Source organism: Nuphar pumila, chromosome 5, assembly GCF_984573655.1.
Source record: "Nuphar pumila chromosome 5, dmNupPumi1.hap1.1, whole genome shotgun sequence".
Lineage (NCBI taxonomy): Eukaryota > Viridiplantae > Streptophyta > Magnoliopsida > Nymphaeales > Nymphaeaceae > Nuphar > Nuphar pumila.
In genome coordinates, this window is record NC_143253.1 from 27,396,479 (window position 1) to 27,407,821 (window position 11,343).

Below are 11,343 nucleotides of genomic sequence, written 5' to 3' on the forward strand. Positions count from 1 at the left end.
AGAGAGAGAGAGAGGGGGGGTTAATATTGACTACTAATGTGCTACAAATTTATGAAATGTTGGCACATTATGGACAGTTTATTTTTGGACCCCTTTGAAAACCTAATTACTTTTAATAATCACATGATTCAAAATATGTTTCTTACTAAACAAACCATGTAGATCACATCAGTAACATTTGATCAAAAATTATAAAAAAAAAAAGTGATTTCTACTCATTTGTTTAATAAAGGTACAAAATCACTTTTTTCTTCAAAATTTTTTGTAGATCAAATGTTGATGTGATCTGGTTGGTTTAGTAGGAAACTTTTTTTGAATCATGCCATTAAAGAGATTCAAAAATCAACGGCCCACAATATATCAAAATTTCATAACACAAAAAGATCTAGTTTTTTCATCAGAAAAGCATGACCCAAAGCTTGATCATTAGCAAACTAGATCGAGTCCAAACAACTTGGACCTATGATTTCTAGCTCATTAGTTCTGCACCTTCAATATTAGCCAATATTAAATCTTGAAATCCCAAAATAAGAGGGAAAAAGGTCAAGCCAATGTCCCATTTATATTGTAACCCTTAAAAAAATCTGTTTTTTCTCCAAATTATTCTTTTATATTTTTCTGATTTTTAATAAAAGAAACAATTTTCAATGTTCTAATTTGATTTGATTTTTTCCTTGTTGGACTCGTTGAGGAGGCTGCAATTGATGGAGCTCTCTGTTGACACCTTGAAGGTGGACATAGCATGATCTTTTGGTCCTTTTCTTCCTATTAGTTTGCTTTGGCAGCCATGATTGAAGTGGAACTTTGCTGAATTATTTGTCATTTTCTCAGGCCACAAAGATTGGAAGAGCTGTTAGCAGATTGAAGAAGCATGGGTCTAAGCAGATACGAAATCTAGCAAAGATGCTTATCTGGTAAAACCAATTACTCTTTTCGTTTGAGATGCTTCGAATTATTCCCACCTCTTTTCGTAATTGGATCCATATCGAAACAAAAACCCATAATAAACTTGTTAAAACATGTAAAATGGTGAACGGATCGGGTCATATAATCCAAAACAAAGTAATTTAACCCATTATTCATGACCGTCCAAGTTGTCCGCACATCATCGTCAAACAACAGACATTTGGAACGTAGCATTTGAGTACGATCCAATCAAACGTTGGACTTGGAACAATTGTTACGGAACGAACAAAACCAATGTTCTGTTCTGTTCTTTTTGTTCATTTCGTCCAACCATGGACAAGCCATCAAACATACCCTTAGAGAACCTATTTTAACAACATTGCATGGCACAACAAAGTAGAGGCCGCCTCAAGCCAGGGGAATCAAGAATATAAGAAAAAATATTTTGATGCCAGTTGAAAGGCAATATGAATGCTCAAAGGTCCCACAAAACCACAAGCATCACATTTGACTTCACATGGCTGAATGATAGTCCAGCAATAAAACCACTCACAATTACCCAGAAAATAAAAGATACATATTCTCACAAACATACGAGTCCTGTATATGAGAGCAAAAGCTGTTCCACGAATACACAGATACAGCAAAAAGAAAATATCAAGAATAAGCTAAATTGGCTAAACAAAAATCTGTTGGAGCGTCCAAAACATGTAAAACTTGCTGTGAGTACTTAAAACGCGAGGGAAAATAAGAGACTTGGATTGCCGTGATCATAAGTGTACCCTCACTTGAAGCACTTGGCATCCAGTAGTGTCTCGCCCTCAAAAGGCTCTTGATCTTCAATCATTGCATTGACGCGCTCCTTCTGGGCTTCGTCATTAATGTCCACCTTCGACCAGTCATAGAGTTCCATGTCGTAGCACTCGTCCAGTACGAACTGAGGGATCTCATGTCCACGGAAGAGCCACACTCCTTTCACCTTGAACGGTGGCTCAGCACCAATAATCAGCATTTTCCCGAATGCATACTTGCGAACAAGATCCATACGCTGAAGGAAGCCAGTAACCTTGTTCAAGGTGACAAATGAGACAGTGTTCTCATTGTTATATTTGTAGTCACAGAACCACAGGGAGTAACCCTCAGGATCATACATGTCCCAGAAACCTGCATGACAAGCAAAACCGTTAAAGATGCAGATTTAACAAACATAAAAATGCTTTTACCCTTATCAAGTAACCCAAAGATCATGTTGTACCACAAACTTCAGCATGGCCTAATGAGATCACCAATTCATGGAAAGAAATAACTAGTGGATTAATCCATCCTAACCAAATTGATCGATCATTATCATGTCCGCCGCCCAATATACAAGTGTATTGACTATAAGGTAATATTTTTCCCTTTAGTTATCCCTCAAAAAACCAGCAAAGACTTTAGCCGGATAGAGAAGCAATAGATGGTATACCATGCAGTCAGGAAACATTCTTATATTTGTCATCATAGTTTCCACACTTTCCAAATTATTGTATGCTTTTTTCCGAAAAATTATCATGGCACGCGAAAGGAAGGACATTTTGAATGTAGGGGGTCACTCTGTTATAGACTTACAGCACCTGTAAACCTAGCAGGACCTCGCACGAAGTAAGAGTTGGAAAAACAGTGTGATTGATGTTCAAATATTGTATATCCATCTGTAGCTCGAAACAACAAGAACCAATAAAGAAATAGGTTTGCTAACTTTGCCTCGCTATATTCCAAAAGAAATCCCACCCACCCATCAGGATGCCAATAACAAAATTCTCACCCAGTGACCAATCAGAAATTTCCACATTTGATGCTTATTAAAAATAAAGTGTATTTGGAAGTTCCAAATATAGGGGAGTTGATGGAATTAAAGCATTAGGGAATACCTTTAATGGCAACCTCACGGAAGTTGGTCTTAGTGTTAGAATACAGCCGCTTCCATTCATCCAAGATCATCTTGCTTGGTGGCAATAAATCAAGAGGATTCTTAGGCTTGGGTTTGGGAGCCTCCTCTTCATCTGCATCATCTACGACTTTGGGCTTTGGGGCTTCTTTTTTGGGCTCTTCCTTAGCTTTAGGTTTTGCTGCTTCCTTTGGTTGAGCTGGTTTCTTAGCAGACTGAACAAGAGGAACAGATTCTGTCTGCTTGACCTCACCCAAAATCTTACGGAAGTTGGGCTGATTGACCAAAGTCCAGAAGTACCTCTCAACATGAGGGAATTCAGAAGTGAAACTCTTTGTCATTAGACGGCTGAATCCCAGATATAAATTGCAGGTCATGACAATGTCAGCAAGTGTTACTGAGTGGCCCACCAGATAAGTATGGGATACAAGGTAAGTGTTCAGAGCACCAAGGGCCCTCTTTAAAGCAGCAATAGCCGCTTCCTCAGCCTTAAAATGGCACAACAGAGGCAACAATGAGATAGTAGACACGGATCATGATAAAGAAATACAATCTCCAAGTGGAAAATGAAATTTGGAAAAAAATCAACTGATTATAATTGAGAATGACATGCGATTTCCACATAAAGAGGCACTACCCAACCAAATCGACCTGGAGTCCTAAGCAATGAGATTTATGCACTCACAAGGCTCAGGTCCAATGTTATAAAAAATGTGCCTCGCCTTGAAGCGCGGGAGAGCAAGCCTGAGGCGCAAATTTTTTTTTTTTTTTACAAAAAGACTTCTAAGACATAATCAAAAAGATTTTTGTAGGTTAATCTCATATATTTTCCAGTTATTTCAGTTATGTAATAAGTTTCTATATTACTATATTTTAACTTTTGTTGGTTAATCTCATATATTTTTCAGTTATTTCAGTCATGTAATTAGTTTCTTAATATATTTTAACTTTTGTTGGTTAATTTCATATATTTTTCAGTTATGTAATCAGTTTTTTAGTTACTTTTATATGTTAATCTCATATTTTTTAGAATAATCTCATATATTTTAACTTTTGTAGGTTAATCTCCGTATATTTTTCAGTTATTTCAGTCATGTAATTAGTTTCTTAATATCTTTTAAATTTTGCTCGTTAATTTCATATATTTTTCAGTTATGTAATCATTTTTTTAGTTACTTTTATATGTTAATCTCATATTTTTTAGAATAATCTCATATATTTTAACTTTTGTAGGTTAATCTCATATATTTTTCAGTTATTTCAGTTATGTAATCAGTTTCTTAGTATATTTTAACTTTCGTTGGTTAATCTCATATATTTTCCAGTTATGTAATCAGTTTTTAGTTACTTTTATATGTTAATCTCATATTTTTTAGAATAATCTCATATATTTTAACTTTTGTAGGTTAATCTCGTATATTTTCCAGTTATTTCAGTTATGTAATCAGTTTCTTAGTATATTTTAACTTTTGTTGGTTAATCTCATATATTTTACAGTTATGTAATCAGTTTTTTAGTTACTTTTATATGTTAATCTCATATTTTTAGAATAATCTCATATATTTTAACTTTTGTTGGTTAATCTCATATATTTTCTAGTTATGTAAACGGTTTCTTAGTATATTTTTTTCTTTTATTGGTTAATCTCATATATTTTCCAGTTATGTAATCATTTTTTTAGTTACTTTTATATGTTAATCTCATATTTTTTAGAATAATCTCATATATTTTAACTTTTGTAGGTTAATCTCATATATTTTCCAGTTATTTCAGTTATGTAATAAGTTTTTTAGTATATTTTAACTTTTTTGGTTAATCTCATATATTTTCTAATTATATAATCAGTTTTTATTTACTTTTATATGTTAATCTCATATTTTTTAGTACTTATTTGAGATTTTCTATTTCTTATTGGTTGTTATTTCATCAATAAAGCATTTTTTTATTTATTTGTATTTTTAGATATTTTTTATAATTTTTTAAAAGTTTTCAAAAAAAAATTTGAGGCTTATGCTTTACGCCTTGCCTCGGTTTTTGGTGGAGCACTTCGCTAGGCCTCAACCCTTTTCACAACACTGCTCAGGTCCAAAACACTAAATTTTCATTACAAGCTAAAATCAACCAGACCATGAACTCAGATCATGGTCACCAAGATAGACAAGATTGTGAAAATATCACAATATTTTTGCCATTCTAAGGTAAGCCATTAATATCAGCAAAATATCACGCTATTTTCAAAATAATGCTAGAATACAAATATAGCAATAAAATCATGATATTATCACAATCTTTTTGCAATCTTTTTCAAAAAAAATTATTATTTCTATATTTTTTAAGCCTAGTTTTTTTTGTTTCTTTTGCATTTTAAAAACTTTCCAAAACTTGTTTCCTTATATTTTTGGAAGAATAATACAAAACCTATTATTTTCTCATCTTATTATTGTTTATATCTTTTCCAACTTTTAAAACTTCCAAGACTTTCCCAAGAAAAACCAATTCTTGCAAAAAACTCAACTCCAAGAAAAACCCTCGGTGAGAAATTGCCAAGAACAATACTGGTGACTATGACTAAGATGAACCAGGAATGGGGACCATATGAATGAAGTAGCCCAAGTTGGCTATGCAGGAAGCATGCAGGTTGTTTTCTTTGGGCAACATGACTCCAGCAACAATAACTCCAGTCCTGGAAATAATCAATGCAAGTTTGCCACTTGTATCTGAACAGCATTAAACCTACCGGAGGAAGGTAGACAGCAAAACCCATCCTTGGTCTCAACCACAGCAAAAGATTTGCATCAACCTCAAGAGAAGCAAAATCAATCCATTGCTCAATATGTCCCTGTACGTCAAATTACACAACACAAGGAAATTTAAGACGCAAGACCATCTGAAATAACAGCCAGTCAGATAGCATAAGCATAAGCTCATACATAATCAATCGGTGAAGACCCATAAAGAGCAGCATCACCCTTCAACCGAGCAACTGCAAAGAGACAAGCCATAAGGAAAACTGACAAAAAACAAAAACAAAAAAAAAAGACAATAAATAACTAAGCACAGAAAACTGTCTCACCATAGCGTGCAATTGCATTACTCTCAAATATGGGGCCATCAGGTGTTTCAAGTACAGGAACCTGAAGCCAAAGAATAATTTGAAGCAGAGAATGGTCAGATTAAATAGATGTCCAAGGATTAGGTACGACGATTTATGAAAAAATTGTACCTTGCCAATTGGGTTCATTTTCAGAAATTCTGGGGTTTTATTTGAGACACCCATTTCAAAATTTTTGGCTAATTCTAATTTCACTCCTGTATACTCAGCAGCAATCAGCGCCTTGAAAGCATTTTTGTTTGTGCTCCCGGCATGCAAGATCTGCCAGAATGAGACACCCGAAGCATGTTATAGAAAAGCTCAGTCAACATTGATATTGATAGAAACATCCATGATAACATTCAGGATACAACATGCAGAAAATGGGCTATTAAAGCTGCTCAGGTGCATGCAAGAAGATCACCGCTCTGTTTGGAATCTTGTAGTTGCCAGGCACCAGAGAGAACTTGAAGAGCACCCCACACCAAGTTTCTACTTCAGAGTAAAGCACTAACAGGGAAGATGGTATTTGGAAACACCAAAACCAAGTGAATTCCACTACATGAGGTGGCATTACTAATTTCCAAGTTGATTACTATTCCTATTTATCATTCAAATCTCTGACAAAAACTACTTCTATCTTCATTACTCCATGCGCCTACTGAAAGAGGGATCATTAAACCAAAAACAACAAAGGCACCATCCAACCGGCACCTGAGCCCTCTCCCCTTCTACACCAAATTGTAGGCCCCTTACCTGTGAACTCTCTTTTATTAAAAGATTCAAGGAAGCAGAGGACATCACAGAGTTGAAGTATATCCATCTTCAGGGATGTCTTCCTGGACAGATTTTTTCTCCAAGTAAATATATATATATATATATATATATGTGTGTTCATTTATTGTTTTTTATTTATTTCTATATGCCTGTAAGAAAGGGCTTCTGCATAATGGGTGGGAGGGTAATTGGCATTTTTACCATTAGAAATGCCTTGTTTAATGACCTTTTCATGAAAAAATAAGCATTATTTCATGTGATTCATTATGCTTCATTGTTTAAACTGTAAAAACCAAATCTGTACACAATTATCATGTGGGCTTTTACTATGAGCTTCATGTTTTTATATCCGTTCATACACATATTCGCTGTCCATTAAACCTAGTGTGATATATGTAAGCATACTATTTTGGGGGTCATTACATGATATGCATATCACATCCACAATGAAAGTATCTTTTTGGAATCAAGTGATGTCCCATCCCTGCTGATCAGCTAAAACCAGAAATGTTAGCTGACAAAGTGAATGGAAGGCAGGCCAATATCAGGGATCGGTTAATCTGAGGCATTGATATGAGCCAAAGGGGCAGACATCCAGTCCCCATGGGAACGACATTACTATCAAAAGCATAAATCTCATGCTAGGATTCTTGACATATTATGATGAATAATGATAAGATTGACAAAAGGAACAAACAAAGTGCAGATTAGCTTGTAACCGAGGGGGCCCTAACTGTGTGTTTTATTACCTACATCTAAAGCAAGCATTTACAACCACACACATGTGAAATCCAACTGACAATGTCTTCACCATGTGGGTCAACATGTCAAACCCCTTCCACCTCTCCGAAAATTCTACCTGAACAGCCTAAATGGGAACTTGTAATTCCCGAGCTGGAACCCAGTAAGAACGCTGTGGGTTCTCCCAACCAGAAGTGGTCCACCAGATTGACAAAATCCAGCTGTCATATCTGTTAATTCCAGAAGTCAGGAATTCCAACCCAAGTACTACTCCCAAACAGAGACTTTAAAATCAATTTTCAACTAATAAATTTATGTATGTATGTATATATATATATATAGAGAGAGAGAGAGAGATGGAGAGATTTGGTCATATTCTGTCCCAAAAATTGTAGTAAACCATCCATAACAATGTCACACATTGTCCCTGCATGAACATCACTTACCTAGTTAATTGTTAATTGTTAATATAAAGTGCAATCTACTAACAATTCACCCTGTGGGCATCTACATGCATGAGCAACTGTACACCTTATGACTCTGTATACTGCAATTTTAAGGATTATAGAGTCTCACCATTCATAAAATTTAAAACTTTGTTCTTTAGACCATATCACATTCATATAAATCCAAATGTTTATTATGCAATAGATAGGCTTCATTTCATGTGTTTTTGTGTCTCTCTCTGCCTGTGCGGGTGTATGTGTGTCTCCATCATATCCTTACTTTGTCAAGATTGACTAAGTCTATAGGCAGTAGGATTTCCTATGAAGAAAAGAAAAGGAACAGGTTTAAATCTATGTCACATAGGTGAGGGTGCAGGTGCGGCGATACAGCACTTTAAAAAACATGGGTGCGGGGAGGATATATATATATAATTTTTAACAGTTTTAAGTTAACAGTATGTGTATTTGTGTGAATTTATGTATATATATATATATATATATATATATATATATATATATATTATAGATTAAAATGAGCTTGATTAGGGTTAACTGAATGTACTTTTGGATAGAAATGGACCTCAGTGTGGTTGACTTCACCTAATACAAAGGAAGTTGTGTTCAAGTGTTGTACCCACCTGGATGCAGGTGCGACGCAGGTGTGGTGCCCTGTTAGAAGAGTCCGTGTGACATAGGTTTAAATCTATGTAACACAGACTCTTCTAACAAGGCACCGCACCCGCATCATACCCGCACGCATGCGTGTGTGACACTTGGACACGGCTTTCTTTGTGTCAACTGAAGTCAACCACACTGAGTTAACCCTAACAAAGTCCAATTTTATCTAATATTATATATATAAATACATAAATGTACACACATACACATAGTGTTAACTTAAAACCATTAAAAATTATATATATACACTCCCCGCACCCAAGTCTTTTTAAAGTGCCACATCGCCGCATCCGCACCCACACCAATGTGACATAGGTTTAAATAATATTTTGAAAAATATGTTTGAAAAACAGATAACGAAAAAGAATAATTTGCTGATATTCTAGATTTATCGCAATATTTCCCTTGTCAATCATGTTTTCCACTGTAACATAACACTATTTTCAACATATTGTCACTAAATTCAATTGCTAGAACTTGTCATCACACTAAATGGGCTTTGACTTCCCATAATTCAAAAGTGATAGATAACCCTCCCAGCCTTCTACTAATGTTATGTCACATAGATACGGATGTGGGAGGGGAACATGATGTGGATATGCTTGGTATAATACAATACTTTTCAAAAATTAGGACGACAGGGATGTGAAACAACTCTAAATCGCAAAATTAAGAACATCAAAACTAAGTTGAAATTGAAATGCAATGTCATTGATGACAAATTTTAAAAGAAAAAAAAGAACTCAAGTGAACATGAAATAAGTAAATAAGACCTTAAAGAGAATACATAAAGTTAATGACTCAATGTTGACTGTGTTCATGAAGTGCAGTGTCGTGTCTAAGAAGTGTAGTGTCATGTTGTGTAGATACCAGATACACATGCTAAGTGAATATGAAATAAGTAAATAAGGCCTTAAAGAGAATACATAAAGTTAATGACACAATGTTGACTGTGTTCATGAAGTGCAGTGTCGTGTCTAAGAAGTGTAGTGTCATGTTGTGTAGACACCAGATACACATGCTAAGTGTCTGTGTTACATAGTACTAATGATGATCATTTACAAGCAAAATATGAGATAATGGAAAACTTACTTAAGCATTAGGGTCAAATGGAATTTAAAAGGAAAAAAACGAAGTTATTGTTAAGTTCCAGGAATTGCTGATCACATCACAAACACCACTGATCAGGATATAACAGAGAACCTATTAGATGGTGCAACGACACCAGGCTACCAAACCCGTCACCAGAAACAAACAAACATGCTCATAAGAGTTCGAAGAGCAGATCCAGTCCTGGTATAGAGATAAAACCCTTTCAGGTCAAAGAACCCTCCCCATTTACCTCTATATCCCTTCCTAGTATCGAATCTTCCCCCTGTTTCAATGATGCTTCAGGGGTCTTACATAAATAAACAATCCCACAAGCTCCACGGATTCAAAAAATCCAACGATCGAAAACTCGATTATAAAGTCAAGTGCTACAAACACTACATATCCGCAAAGGGATCTACGCTTCTCTTCGATGCATTCTTCGTTATCAAAATGCATAACCTAAACGCATTTAAATCACACCAAACCTTCGCAGATCAAAGTCAGACGACAGAAAACAACAAACAGATAACCCATTCACGAAATCCCACAGAGATATTGGGTAAAACAAGTAAATAAACCAAACGAGAAGGTGATAAAATCCGAAGAAACTCACCAGAGCCATCGCTATAGCGATAAAAGACCGCCACCAGATCAAGTTACTGAATATTTCAGATCTGATCAAATAAAACAACCGAAATCGAGTTCAATCGCTAACTCCAAAGAATACTAAAAGGAAAAATCGATCGTTTAGTGCTCAAATCGAACAACAAAAATGCATGAAAAGAGGAATAATCCGATCGATCTCTAGCGAAAAGAAGAGAAACAGAGAGACGGGAAGCGGAGGGTCGTAGCTTACCGAGAAGAGGAGACGGCGAAGGACGAAGAACCCCCGAAACCCTACTAAATAAAACCCTCCCTAGAGTAGAGAGGTTTCACTACGCAAGGAGAACAGGAAAGAGAGTGGTGCCGTGGTGATAGGGTTTTTTTTTAAAACGAAGGAATTTACATCTAAGCCCCTCCGTTATTGACTTAATCACGCTTGTATGCTTTTTTCCGTGTTTCACATATACCCCCGTAATATTCCCACCAAAAATAGTAATGCCCCGGTCATAAGTTAAACGGGCACGTTTGGAAGCAAGAAAATATCTCATAAGAAAAGAAAATTTTACTTACCAAAAATTTTGATAAGATAAGTTTTTTAAAAGAAAATCTTATTAGAAAAATTTTAGCTTGTTTGTGTCTTAAAAATGGGTTGAAAACTTTCTCTCCAACAAATCATCAACACCAATCACATCATAAAACCACATGAAGGATCTACCAAGATTAATAACAACCAAAATCTCACTTTAAAAGAAGCATCACCATCCATACAAAAGGATATACAATTATACATAGTGTTCCTATTATTCATCACAAAAGTTAAACTCTCACATCCAAAAACCATAAAAGAGACCAAAAAACAATAGATTATCAATCATAAACAATCCCATAAAAAACAAGAAGAAAAAAACACAACACCAACATCCATAATCTTCACAAAAAAGATTAACAAACAACTCCATCACCCATCATCTAAAAATATACCCTACCAACCAAGTGGAAGAAAAATGACAGAAAAAATCCAATTCATCCCCTTCAATTGAAATGACACCATTTTAAGAAAACCAACCACCTCTCACCTTCAA

The 11,343-nt window shown here is 35.2% G+C and overlaps 1 protein-coding gene and 1 non-coding gene across 2 annotated transcripts; both read right to left on the reverse strand.

Moving 5' to 3' along the window:
- Positions 1–1,394: 1,394 nt before the first annotated feature.
- On the reverse strand, positions 1,395–10,620 carry LOC149837222 (elongation factor 1-gamma-like). Its single transcript, XM_090005896.1, has 8 exons — positions 10,515–10,620; positions 10,272–10,332; positions 6,057–6,206; positions 5,907–5,967; positions 5,764–5,816; positions 5,571–5,672; positions 2,817–3,321; positions 1,395–2,070 (listed from the first exon to the last, which is right to left on the reverse strand). Exons 2-8 carry the CDS (start codon positions 10,278–10,280, stop codon positions 1,691–1,693), a joined length of 1,260 nt encoding a protein of 419 aa, XP_089862022.1. The 5' UTR covers positions 10,281–10,332; positions 10,515–10,620; the 3' UTR covers positions 1,395–1,690.
- LOC149837223 (small nucleolar RNA snoR99) lies at positions 7,173–7,270 on the reverse strand. Its single transcript, XR_016432273.1, has one exon. It is a non-coding gene; the product is annotated as a small nucleolar RNA snoR99 (small nucleolar RNA).
- Positions 10,621–11,343: the final 723 nt, after the last annotated feature.